We start from the raw sequence: 14,412 nt of genomic DNA on the forward strand, positions 1-14,412 counted from the left end.
TTATGACTCAGTATTGAACTTCTTAACCCTTTCTAATAGTTTTTAACCTCTGTGTCTTACATGCTTTTCTACTAAATATGCTGTATTAAACATAAATAGGGGTTGAAATCCTGTTGTCTTTTCAATGACTGTGCTTTAAGTTGCTTTCTTTGAAGAATATTAATGTTAGCTTATCCCTACATGACAATGAATTGCTGTTCCCACATACTGTGGGTTCAAAAGCTTTTTTTCCTTTTTTATTTCCAGTGTATTTTCGTGTTTTTATTTTTAATTGGTATGGAGAGAGGGAGTGAAGATAGTTTTAAGTGGATACACTTTTCCTTTAATGAAGACAAGCCGTAGGTGGGTGATAAAGAGAAAAGAGCTAGGCTTTGGAGTCACACAAGACTGAGTTAATTCCTAACTTTCTTACTTGCTAGGTGTGTGACCTTGGGGACGTTATTTACCACCAAATATGTTGTCATATATGAAAAGTAGGAGAATATATCCTTCAAAGTTGGCTGTGCATAAGAAAGATATATGTAGCATTTAATTCAGTGCCTAGCACATGGTTATTGGCACCATTAACTGAAACTCCTATGATTACTATTCTTACCATATTATTAATATTACTGCTTTCAGCATGCAGAGAGCTCTTAGTTCTCTTACCCACTAGCTGATTTTGTATTATAGCATATCAGTCTAGGGAAGCTGTGATGAAATCTTCACTTAAATCTTTGTCCACTTCAGATAAGTGGCCCTAACATTATTTCTTGCCCATCAAAGGACTTTAAATTAGTAGCTTCTGCTATGCAATACCCCACTGAGATAAGAGGGGTTTTTTTTTTCTCTTTCCTTTTAACCTTTGTGGTATTTTACAAAGATGAACACTTGAGCACTGAAGATGCTTATGTCTTTTAGTGCATGTAAATGTTTGATTCTGCATGGACAGGCAAGATGTGAAATTGGTAAAGTATATCAAATTAGCTTTTGAAATAACTTCATTACAGTTCCTGTCTCTGTCATTTTAGAACTGCCCTCATACTTGCTGTGTGTTGTGGATCAGCAAGTATAGTCAGCCTTCTACTTGAGCAGAATATTGATGTATCTTCTCAAGACCTATCTGGACAGGCGGCCAGAGACTATGCTGTTTCTAGTCATCATAATGTGTAAGTGTTTACATTAAAAGGCTAGTTAATGCTAAATTCAGGTTTAAAATAATTATAACAGTTGCATCTTACATATCAGGTGAGATGTCATAGTTTGGTTCAGGTAGTTTTCAAGTGGCAGTGAGTTAGTCCCCTGCGTCAGCCAGAAATCAGACAAAAAGCAAGACAAGTTAGAAGTACCAATGGGTGCAGGATTCTTTATCTCAGGACTTTTAAGACCTTTATCCTTAGAGATCCCAACATTGTTCATTTGATCCAAGTGTAGCACCTATGCATGGGATAAAAAATAGTGTCACATCTTTGATTTTTCTGATTAGTTATTTGGGTCTTGAAATGTCTAGTTTAGCAGAAAGTCTTGTACTGTCTTCTGGGGACTATGTCCTACATACTCCTTGAATTTTTCAAGAACCGAAGGGGTTCACTAAATCCAAGGAAGACAGTCCCTTTTATCAAGTCAGAAGGAGGAGAAAAAAAGACATTGCAATCATTCTGTTGTTTCCGTTGATTCTGTTGCTGCATTGTTGCCACTCAAACTGGTCCTGCTGCCTTAAGATGAATCAGTAGATTCAGATCCCTCAAGTCTTCATGGCGATTCATACAGTGACTTTGAAGTTACAACGTTTTTTAGTTCCCATACCTATGCTTATATGCTCAGCCATTGTTCCCAGAGCAGCAGCCCCCTGCTCTGGCTGCTGGGCATCCTGACTTTATCTGCACACAAAGTGAGCAAATTGACCCTTCTCCCATATTCAGAACCTAATGTGGAACCCACATCTTAGCCGAGAATTAGCTGAGACCTTCATGGTAAGAGATCCTTTGAGGCCGTTGTTGGTCTTTTCTCTAGTAGATATTAGGTAGGCTTTTTCTATAGCGTCAGAGGGGTTCAAATGATGTGGCAGAAAGAGATCAGTTTGTTTCTTCTTCTTTACTACCAGATCTGTACTGTGAGGCACCTTTATATCCTGTATAGAACTTTGGGCAGTAGAAAGTCTCATATGAACCTTCCCCTGAGCAGTGGCCCCCAGCTGTGGTTGGTCCCTTGAGTGATCTGATTTACATGATAATGAAAATCGTCCAAGCTACTTCCATCTCTAGCTCAAGATTTTAAAGTATTTTCAAATTCTAGCTCACAGGAAGCCATTGAAGAGAATTCTCAGAATCTCAAGTAGTTTAGTTGGACTTAACACAGCCAAGCCTTGTCCATGACTCATCACTAATCATGTGTAAAAGCAGGGCTTTGTTCTTGCTTGGGTGGCACATATCCTAAAATTGGAACAACACGGAGAAAGTTAGCATGGCTTCTACATAAGGAGGCAGCACAAATCTTTGAAGCATTCCATATTTTGTGCAGTCACTGGAAGGTCATTTGACTATTTGCTGACTAGCTCTAAGGAAACAGTGTGAATCAAAGCAAAATGGGTGCCACCAAAATATTGAAATTGTGATTTGTGCTGCAAAAATAGTCATGTAAGATGGTCTGTGAGATGACTTAGAGCTGAATAACGTGTTCGGTGCAAAATATATTGTTAGTATGTATGTCAAAAATTAGAGAATGTCAGCTTGCAACTTCTTCGTGGAAACTAAAAAAAATAAAAGTAGACTTTTGGTCTCCCACGTCAGCTGGAATTGAACATCAATATAAAGCATTATCCTAACAAACATTTGCTGGCTGAGAGTTTGAGTCTGTAGAGAAGGATCGTTGGTCCAAACCGGGTCTTAACATCCATTGGTTTTTCTGCCCTTGGTGTGATTGATCAACTCCATAATAGTGGACAATCACATTGTCTACTTTAATGAGATATGTATGAATAAATTTAGTTACAAACTATGACGTAGTTGAGATGCCCTGAATTATAAGCCATAAGGAGTAGGACAACTAAGAAGCAAAATTAGGACTTAATGACATTTTCTGAAAGCTACAAGATTTGCATATTAGAACCTATGAACAAAATACACATTGGGTTTTATTTGGGATTCCAAGATAATTTTAGTCATAAAGTTTAGGAACAGATTCTTCCATTGCTTTACTATTTCTCTCAGCATTTAAAAAATGTTATCATGTTAAATCTTTGTAACAACCTAGGGAAATAAGGCAGCAAAGTCCTCACTTTGTTGAAGAAGACATGGAGCCTAAGAGAAGCAAGTTGTCCAAGAACAAATAGCTGTTCATTATGGAGCTAGGACTTATGCAGAGTTGGGACACTTTCTATTATGTCAGGCTAATGCAAGCTAATTTACCGGGTCACAGTGCCCTCGTTTTATGAGTATTTCACCTTACATTTTTTTCTTCTTTAATTAGAAGCTTAAAGAGAAGTTTGTAGAATGTACTCATAAGTGGATGGGATAATACTGTTAAGTTCTGATATTCTGATATTGTTTGAAATACTCTTAATAATTCTACATTTGGTATTTTTTATATCAGTATTTAAAAAGTAATTTGGTTTATTACATTTTTATACATAGAATTTGCCAGTTACTTTCTGACTACAAAGAAAAACAGATGCTAAAAATCTTTTCTGAAAACAGCAACCCGGGTAAGACTTGTGATAGTGAATTACTTTAGTCAGTTATCCCCAACCTTTTTGGCACCAGGGACCGGTTTTGTGGAAGACAATCTTTCCATGGGCTGGGGAAAGGTGGGGATAGTTTCAGGATTATTCAATCATGTTACATTTATTGTGCTACTTTATATTATTATCATATTGTAATATATAATAAAATAATTATACAACTTACCATAATGTAGAATCCGTGGAAGCTCTGAGCTTATTTTTCTGCAACTAGATGGTCTTATCTGGGAACAAAGTGAGACAGTGACAGATCATCAGGCATTAGATTCTCATACGAAGCACACAACCTAGATCCCTCGGATGGGCAGTTCACAACAGGGTTCGTGCTCCAATGAGTATCTAATGTTATCACTGATCTGACTGGAGGCAGACTTCAGGCGGTAATATGAGCCATGGGGTGTGGCTGTAAGTACAGGCGAAGCTTCCCTGGCTTGTCTGCTGCTCACCTCCTCCTGTGTGGTGTGGTTCATAATAGTCCATGGACTGGTACAAGTCTGTGGCCTGGGAGTTGAGGACCGCTGCTCTGCATGGTCCTACCATAGATAAAAAAGTAAAAGTAAGGAATTTTTGATCACAAAAGAACCCTAAAGCACAAGTCATGTTACATATGCTTGTCTCAATAAGGTCTCACTATTACTGACTTCATTCCTCCTCATTTGAAGTTGGAAAGAGATATATTTACTTGGTTGGAACAAGATGAGTTCTTCTACCTGCTGGTTAATTGTCATGATAACAGTAATTTTGTTAGAGCAAGATGCTCTGCTACCATTTGCCAAAAGATGGTCATAATAAATATACAAATTGCCCAGCTCTAGGCTCAGCAGATTATCATAAAAGTAGAACCATGTTTCACACTAACAGAAATGCTAGTATGCTATCTGGTTGTGGACACCTAATACATTGTATAATCCAAACTGTATGAGGACACCTTTAATTTAGCCATCTATTTATCAAAGAGCTTCTGTAAGTTAGGTTTTATAAGTTGCAGGAGACAAAGGTGGAATAGATGTAGTTTTGATCTCTAAGGTGATCATAATAGAGCTGTCTCTATTTCATTTCTGTGCTTTTTCAACAGAATTTACCAAGAAAACATTTCTATTTATATTTTCACTTGTCCACTTAACAAATAACTATGAAATAGTCTTTTAGATACTAACCATTTTTCTAATGCTACAGACCACAAACAATTAAAAATACAGACAGGAGCTTGTTATTATCATTGTCATTTTCATTATTTTACTACTTTATTCAGTGCTTACTGTGTGCTAGATGCCCATTGGAAGCTTATCATTATGATTTATTATATATTGATTATGTGCCAGACATATGTGATGAGGAATGAAAGTTTTGGAAAAAGTAGGTATGGTTTAAGGTAAGCATGCAGAGAGAGAAGAATTTTTCTAGGTAAAGAAGCAGAAGAATAATGTTTGGCAGAAGGAACATGTAGTGAGGTTGTGTGTTTGCCAGAAGGAACATGTAATGAGATTGCCTGTTTGGGAGGAAGAGCAGCAAGTGCAAAAGACAAGATGCTTGAGTGAACTTTGCAGGGTTTCTGAGCAGTTCACTTTTGCTAGTACCAAAAGTGTGAGATACCAGAGGTTGGGAATGAGGTGAATACTTAGTTAAGGCAAGTTTATGACAGACTTTTTAATACTATAGAAATGAGTAGGTCTTATCCTGTGTGCCATGGGAAATTTACCAGGTAGAATGCTTTGGACTGCAAATACTAGATGAGCAGTGGCTAAAACAGTAGGAACCAGAGTTGTTTTGTTTGTTCAGTGATATCCTAGGGATCCCACTTTTCCCTCTTTCAGCTGTGCTGTTGGCAGTGTTTTTATTCATGTCTCCTTTCGTTGTTGGCTAATCTGCAGCAGCTCCAAACATCTTGTTCTCACAACACAACATCGCAAGGGCTACTTTTCTTCACATGTGTCTTTTAAACAGGGAGAAAACTTAGAAGCATGCAAGGGGCTTCCTGTAACATTTCATTGGCTGTGTCACAGTGCCTGCTTGTTCCCAAACCAGGCACTGGGAAGGCAAATACCTGATTAGCTTAGAATAAACATTTCTCTTTCTGAGGCTGAGGAGGGGGATTGGAATAATAAATATCCCAATAGACTTGTGTTTCTTCTGCAAGAAAGAATAAGGAATGGCTATTGGTAGGGAGCCAACAATGTGTGCTGCAGGGGCCCATTGGAGAAATTTGTGCAGGGGAGTCACAAGATTAAATTTGGGTATTAAGGCATTCTGGTTATGGTGTAAAATGGGTTAGCAAGCTTTTTCTGTAAAGGACCAGGTGGGAAATATTTTAGACTATGTGGTCTCTGTCGTGTCTACTTAACCCTGCTGTTGTCTGCTGTTGTAGTGTGAAAGCCACCACGATTATATGTAAGCAAACAGGCATGACTGAGCTCCTATAAAACTTTACTTACAAAGCCGTAAGGCAGGTTGGATTTGGCCTGTGGCCTATAGTTTGCTGGGATTGATGGAAGGTTCTTTACCATGTAAAGAAACCAGGAGACAAAGGAAGCTTTTGCAGTAGTCAGCTATAATTTCCTTGTCAGACATCCTTGGAGTAGCATCAATGTATTACAAGGTTTTCACCCGTCCATAGTGAAATACATAAAGTTAGGAATCTCAACTACTCGTTTTAATATGTTGGCCTTTGTTTTTTTGGTGTTATGCTTTTTTTATTTGTTTTGCTTAATTTTTTTCATGTAAGAAATAACATTAATATTTGGAAGGTTTTTTTTTTTAAATAAAAGCCATTTTGTAAATATTTATGTTCCCAGTGGCAGTGGGAATATAAAGCAGAGGCAGAAGAGAGGTATCGTCAATATGATTTAGTGATGATTGAATGAAAAAGGCTTGGGCAACAGAGAGAAATGTCAGATAATTTACAGGTTTCCAGGTTGTATGCTAGTATTTAACCTGGACGTGAGGAAGAAGGAGGAAATTTTCTGATGAATACAGAAGAACAAAGAGCAGCAGGTCAGCAGGAATGATTACTGTTTTTCTATACATGTTTAATGGAATATTCATGTAGGATATTTTGAGTAGGTAATTGGATAACCAGCATTTATAACTCGCATCCTACTAGTTTGACTCTCAGTAATGAGACTTGTCAAAGATCCGGGAATCTGACAGTTGATGATAAATGTCCGTGTGTATTGCCATCAATGATCAAAAGTCAGCATCCACAGAACATAGAATGGGACAGATGAACTTAATAGATAAAGATGAATATCAGAGTTGTTCCTCTTAGGGAATGATACTCTCCACGACCTGTGTGAGTCACAGCTGCCAGAAAAGGAAGAGCAAGGAGCGTATGAAGGCAGCACAGCAAATTCAGTCCTAGAATGCCGTGCTTGACTTCATGTCATAGTTCTGACTTCTAAAAAATCATTTTCTGCAAAATACACTTTGTGTTTTTCCCCCTTGCTGCCTGCAACCAAACAGAATCCCTTTAGCAGGGCATTTTTGTGTTCTTCCTTTAAACAAAGCAACATATAAATAATGAAAAGAAGTAAGAGAAAGAGTGTTTTTTGTATGGGATAATATTTAACATAAACTTGAGAGTGAGTACCAGGATTATACTTAGAATTTATGGACTGGATGGGAAGACTGGATAGAAATCTAAAGATTGCTGACTCAAACACAATGTGGTTTCTTTGCTTTATTGTCACAGCTCTGAATTCACAACTATTAGTTAAATTCATATGCACTATAACTTTAGAAAGCACCTTCCCAAACCAAGTATTAAGTGATTTATTGTAATTTCTCTGACTTATTATAGAATTGACTTTCCAAGTGTTCATGAGAATTATTGAGAATTTCCTGCATAGTATCATCTCAGCTGTGTCCACATGAGCTATCTGTCACCTTGTCTTAATGAATAATGGTTCACTAGGAATATTGGTTTTGGCATTAAAATGATCTATATCTAAATGCAGATAGGATCAGGGACCACTGTTGAATATTAATGTCCAGGCATCTTAAAATTACACATAAGGCTTTCCTAATCTGACTTCTGCTCCACTGTCCATCTTGCGCCCTTTTCCCTGTGTGCCCTTTCTCTGGCATTACTGAGCTGCTGGTATTGCCCTACTCACTCATCCTTCTATTGTAGGCAAATACTTTCACTCTTTCGGGCCTCGCTCCTGCTCTTGCTGCTGCGTGGCATGCTGTCACCCTTTCCTGCCCTCTACCCATTTTAATCTGGCTAGCCCCAATATTTAAGTCTCTGCTTGGGCATGTTTTCTAGAAAAGCCATCCCTGACATGATTTATTTTCATTCTTTTTAAACCCTAATTCCTAGCGTGTATTTAGCAGGACTCAATAAGAAATTTCTGAGTAAAATGTGAGTAAGATGATGCGCAAGACTGTCCTCTGCAGTTTTGGAGCAGAGGGGACAGACATGTGGAGGAATAATGTACAGTTCAGGTGGCAAAGGTGCAGTAGAAAAATCAGTGAAGTACCAAGGCAGCCTCAAGGAAGGAGGTACCTGTTTATCTGGGGAAAGCCATGCAGAATCAAGGAAGACTTTCTCATAGCATTGTTTTAAAAGATAAAAATAAGGCCAAGTGTGGTGGCTCACACCTGTAATCCCAGCATTTTGGGAGGCTGGAGCAGGCAGATCACAAGGTCAAAAGATCAGGACCATCCTGGCCAATGGTGAAACCCCATCTCCACTAAAAACACGAAAATTAGCTGGGCACGATGGTGCATGCCTGTAATCTCAGCTTCTCGGGAGACTGAGACAGAAGAATTGCTTGAACCAGGGAGTCGGAGGTTGCAGTGAGCTGAGATTGCACCACTGCACTCCAGCCTGGTGACAGAGCAAGACCCCAGCTCAAAAAAAAAAAAAAAAAAAAGAAAAGAAAAATGAAAATAAATACGTCAGAATAGTGGAGGGAAACATTTTAGATATTAGGAAGACGTACACTAATAAAAGTGTCAGTAGTAATTTTGGAAATCATTTATAAGGTACTATTGTTGCAGAAAACAGGAGGCAGGAGAGACCCAGTGGGTGAAACAGGAGGATTTCATTTAGGTGCGCACCAGCTCAGCGGATTTGTATCTGCAAGCTGAGCCCTGAACAAAGACGGGGCTTGGCTTATGTAGGCAAGCTTACAGAAGCAGAACAAAGGCAGTTAATCATCTAGTGACAGTTTTGCAACCTCAGCATAGCTTATGACCTTGCAGCTGCATTGAAGGGCAACAGGAACTTGCAAATAATATGCATTTGTAAAAATAGCTCTGAGTAAATGCTGAGGGGAAGGGGAGACAGTAAAGGAATTTGTTTTCTTAACCTTGTTCTGGGATGTCTGGAGCCCATACATGTGGGCTCCGGCTTCTCAGGCAGGGTCACCACGACCTTTCCTGGGCCCTGCTTGTTACTATCCTTAGAGTCAGAGTAGCTAAGTGCAGGAAAACTTGTTTCTCTTTAAAACTAAATTTCCTTTTCTTTACATTTACTGCTTCACTATTAGGAAGTGGAGAACAACATACTGTGTTACCTTATATGTTTCTACTGTATTTTAAAGTTGTGTTTCTGGTGGTTTTGTTCATTTATGTTGGGTGGATGAATTTGTGAGTGAATGACATCAGGTGTCTCCTCTAGTGGTTTGTTGAAGTTTTGGAGAATTATCTCCTAAGTAACTATTTCATGAAAATCTGAACGCTCAATTTATGAAATAAAAAGTTGTCTTAAATCTATTTTTATAAAGGCAATAGTTTTTAACTGTTCTAAGTGGTTCATTTTAACTTAATATATGGATTTCTCAACAGAACAAGACTTAAAGCAGACATCAGAGGAAGAGTTGCAAAGACTCAAAGGCAGTGAAGATAGCCAGCCAGAGGCATGGAAAATTTTAAATTTAAATTTTTGATTTAATGTTGTTTTCTTTGCTTTAATAATATTAGATAGTCCAAATGATATTACCTTTCAGACTAGGTTTTGAGAATCAATAGATTCTTTTTTTTAAGAATTTTTAAATAGATTCTTAAAATTTATTTTAATAAATTCAGCAATCTCATTAACAGAAGAATAGATTCCAATTTAACATTTGATATTTAACATAACCACTATAAAATTTAAAATACTCTTATTTTATAATATTCTTATTTAAAATATTCTCATCTGCCTTTTTGATTAGCTTATAGCTAATCTTTCCTTTTGGAATAGCGGCAAAAACAAATTTCAGAACTTTGTTTGTTCTTTTATTTTTACAACACCCTAACATGATAAAGAAGGTAACATCAATTATTGGATTATATTATTAAGAAATAGAATTATGAACAATGTAACTCTGATGGTCCCTGAGCTGGATTCATGGTTAAAGAGTAATCATGGCCAGTGATTGAAAATCTGCAGTTTTGTATTGTCAGTCACTGATACCAAGGTTAAAGATATATTCTGCCTTGTGGTGACTGATACCAAGGTTAAAGATATATTCTGCCTTGTGGTCTCTCATTGACCTCAGCGTTTCTGTTCAGGGAGGGAACCAGGTCATAAAAGCAACCCAGCTGCCTATTACAAGAATCATATCTTGCAGAATGGAAACTTTAGTGTTAGTGCACAAACACAATAACATTCTAATTTATTTCAGTTGCAGAAAATTAGTACATATTATTAAAAAATTTTTATCCACTGTAATTAGTACACATTAGAATACATTAGAACTGGACTTAAGCAGATAATCTAGATACATAACACTATCATTTTACAGTATATAATTTCAATTAAAATTTGAGAATTTGTATCTCTTTCTGTTTGGTGTTGATTTCGGCTCCTAATAATTTAAAGGGTGCCTACAATCCAGTTAGGAATCTTTTAGAAAAACACTTCAGTGCACTGTAGGGGCTCACTAGTTAGGGTTTTGTGAGGTAAACTCTTTTCAAGTGAGGAAGATTTTGCAACACTACAAATCATCTGCTGATTCATTTTTGGTAGATTTAACACAGAACAAATTAAGTTTAGTCCAAACAAATGGTGACCAAGTTAAGTTTGCTGTTTCACGTTTTTCTTCTTCCTTGGGTTAAGGTGAATTATTTTTCACATGTTATTCAGAAGCCAGTGATATGGCAGTAGCTAAACATAGATTAAAAAGTTAATTCTTAATTTTAATTATTATTTATTTATTTTAACAGTTAAATTTTAATTTTAATTATTTTCTAATTTTTCATTGTCCATACTTGATTACTTAAGAATAAAATTTTTTTAAAACATGCGCTCCAAAAGAGGAGACGTCACAGAAATACAACAAGCAAATTAACCTTCTTTTTTTGCATCTGCAGAAAATGTCTCAAGAACCAGAAATAAATAAGGATGGTGATAGAGAGGTATACTTTCATATTCAAATGTTTGTGTTGAATTAGATTTTTACATTATGTTGTTTAACAAAGTGCAGTAAGTGTAAGCATACATGATCCTATCATGTAAGTAGCATAAATCATCAGTGAAAAAGTTAATATTTAACTCAGAAAGAATTCTGTACATTGAGTTTTCAAGAGATACAAACCCTAGAGATATTCTTTGATTACTATGGAACAATCCTGAATGGTGCCGTAAAATGCTAGGTAATGCCACTTTGGGAGCTTTGGACCAATCATTTTATCTTTCTTGGTTTTAGTCTGATTATCAATAGATAATGTGGCTAAAGAAGATAGCTTCTTATTCTGTGTATCTTCCAGCTAGAAAATTGTATGGCTATTGAATGTGAAATCTGGGGAGCATCTCATTTTCTGGAATTCCATGCTTGCACCTCAGCAGTTTCACTCTGCTCCTTGTGTTGTGGCAAACTTTGGTTCCCATTTTCAGTGAGCACCATCATGTTTTTGATATCCCAGGAACCAAATGAAAAAAGAATGCTCAAAGGCAGTGGGGGAGAAGAATATCTTAGTGCAGAAAAGGGCAAACTTACTTTCTATTCCTGAAGCCGCACTGTGTGTCATCCTCTAAATCTGACTGTTTAATGTAAAATCTAGGTGGTAAAGATGGAAGAAGACACATTTTGCATTTTTGTCTTTGTATTTGTGTGTTCCCACGAGTCAAATGGGGTAAATACATATATAAGATTCTGAAGAATGATTGAGAATAAAAGCACAAAATGAAGGAGGGCCCTTTTTGAATTTTGGAAAATTCTGTTTTATTCATTGAAACAGAAATGAAGCAAACTTTACAAAAATTTCTGTGATATATTAATGATATGATAATTACATCTTAAGGTTATATGGTAATATTTCTGTATATATGATCAAATTTAAGTGTAAAATATTTTTAATGATGAAAATAATGACAAACTGAGTCAATTGATAGAATCAATTAAAAAGGTTCTTTTTATTCAATAAAGTGATAACCATCCTTAATATCCCACTCAAGGTTGAAGAAGAAATGAAGAAGCATGAAAGTAATAATGTGGGATTACTAGAAAACCTGACTAATGGTGTCACTGCTGGCAATGGTGATGATGGATTAATTCCTCAAAGGAAAAGCAGAACACCTGAAAACCAGCAATTTCCTGACACTGAAAGTGAAGAGTATCACAGGTAAGCCTATGGCAACATTGAACAGGAGATAACCATGTGCTGTCAAACTAACCCTAATTTGGGCTAATATTCATGATGAACAAATTTTATAGTTTTACCAGGATATTCAGCCTTGCTTGTTAATCAGAAAAATGAAAATCAGCAAACAATGAGTTACCATTTTCTCCAGTCATTAATTTATTTGAAAAATAACCAGTATTGGCGAATGTGAGGGAAAAGGCATTTTCTTTTCTTTTTAGTGAACTTTTCTCTTAGCTTCAGGGGTACATGTGCAGGGTTATTATATCGGTAAAGTGTATCATGAAGATTTGGACTGCAGATTATTTCATCAGCCACATAATAAGAAAAACACCCAAAGGTAGTTTTTTGGTCATCTGCCTCCTGCCGCACTCCACCTTCAAGTAGACCCCGGTGTCTGTTATTCTCCTTTTTGTGTCCATGGATTCTCATTGTTTAGTTCCCACTAATGAGTAAGAATATGTGGCATTTGATTTTCTGTTCCTGCATTAGTTTGCTTAGGATAATGGCCTCCAGCTCCATCTGTGTTGCTGCAAGGGAAATGGTTTCATTGTAAAAGACATTTCATACACTGCTGGTAAATACATTTTGAACATTAATTTAGTAGCATATTCACAAACACATGTATAACAATAAGGATATATAATATATGTAAAGGATATTTGTATAGATTTGTTACATATATACTTATGTATAAGGACATTTATTACAGCATTATTATATCAAAAAGATGGATCCTTATCAATAGGAAATTATCCTTATCAAAAGTAAATCCTTACCAATATGAAATAGCTCAATTTTCATACCCAGAAATTAATGTAGTATGCAACCATTTTTTACAAGTGAGGTTAGATCTAGAGTATACTGATTATTTCACAATTTAAGTGTATTTAAAGCATTAGTGATAACACATCTTAAGATAATTTTGTCAGAATTCTTGTAATATCTGCTGTGTTGCAAATGGAAGCTACATGCTACATTGACGCTGTACCTTGTTAGCAACAAGATTGCTAGTTATTAAATTTTTGTTGTCAGTGCCTGAGTGCTGAAATATTGGACCCTCAATCTGAATATTGCCAAGGGATTGTATATGGGGATCTATATTTAATATAAACATTTGAGTATATTGGGTAAAACTTTTATTAAAATATATCAAAGGATCTTTTATCTGCTAAACCAGGAGTTGGCCAACTTTTTCTGCAAAGAGCCAGTTAGTAAATATTTTAGGCTTTGTGGATTATATAAATTAATTTTTTTTGAGACAGAGTCTCTGTTTCCCAGGCTGGAGTGCAGTTGTGTGATCATGGCTCACTGCAGCCTCGACTTTCTGGGCTCTAGTGATCCTCCCACCTCAGCCTCTCTACTAGTTGGGACCACACATGTACAACATCACACCTAGCTAATTGACACTATGGACTGTAAAGTGAATAAGCATGGCTGTGTTCCAAAATACTTGACTTACAAAAACAGGCAGTGGGCTGGGTTTGGCCCACAGGTGCTTATTTGCTGACCTTTGTGCTAAAAGGAAGGTGCTGCAAATGAAGTGACTCTTATTTGTAAAAGTGCCCTGCATGTGTGAAATTATCCTTCCTTTGAGAAAAGGATATATTTCAGTATTCATCTCACTATATTTTTCCACAGTGACTTCATATAATTTTTAAAATTTCATTTATAAAATAAGATTATTGTCTGCATTTCTCCCACTTTATTCCTGTTAGTGTAAGAACTCAGTATTTTACTGTGATCAATTTCTTTGTATATATTTGATGAGTATCAGCCGTCCTAGAATTGGCTGATTTTATCAAGCAAGAAATACTCTCCTTGAAACTTTTAGTATTTCTTGGTCTTTATGTATAAACATGAACAAAATGATAATCAGCTTACGTGTAATCTAGAAATGTTCAAGGCGACTTTTAGTTCTATAGTTTTAAGAATTTAACACCTCGGTCTGGCATTTTTAATGCCACATGTGTATAATTTTTATAACCTTTAAAATATATAATTGTTATATAAAATTTGAAAACTACACCTGTTATATAAAATTTGAAACTATTTGTCTATTACTTTTCCTTGACTGTGGAAGAAAATTACAACGTTCTCAGTCATGACTCCTAAGTATGTTGTCC

General features: G+C 36.3%; 1 protein-coding gene and 1 non-coding gene across 4 annotated transcripts in view; both read left to right on the forward strand.

Annotated features, from left to right (window-relative positions):
• The window catches only part of POTEI (POTE ankyrin domain family member I), a 56,308-nt gene that overhangs the window by 12,412 nt on the left and 29,484 nt on the right, over positions 1 to 14,412 (forward strand). For all 3 annotated transcript variants that reach the window (XM_024243685.3, XM_054549119.2, XM_054549120.2), the window contains 5 exons: positions 1,011 to 1,148; positions 3,612 to 3,682; positions 9,509 to 9,579; positions 11,018 to 11,062; positions 12,102 to 12,268. In XM_024243685.3, coding sequence (XP_024099453.3) covers positions 1,011 to 1,148; positions 3,612 to 3,682; positions 9,509 to 9,579; positions 11,018 to 11,062; positions 12,102 to 12,268 — 492 coding nt within the window. The remainder of the gene's footprint in view (positions 1 to 1,010; positions 1,149 to 3,611; positions 3,683 to 9,508; positions 9,580 to 11,017; positions 11,063 to 12,101; positions 12,269 to 14,412) is intronic.
• On the forward strand, positions 2,388 to 2,494 carry LOC112132436 (U6 spliceosomal RNA). Its single transcript, XR_002914208.2, has one exon. It is a non-coding gene; the product is annotated as a U6 spliceosomal RNA (small nuclear RNA).

Source organism: Pongo abelii, chromosome 11 (genome assembly GCF_028885655.2).
Source record: "Pongo abelii isolate AG06213 chromosome 11, NHGRI_mPonAbe1-v2.0_pri, whole genome shotgun sequence".
Lineage (NCBI taxonomy): Eukaryota > Metazoa > Chordata > Mammalia > Primates > Hominidae > Pongo > Pongo abelii.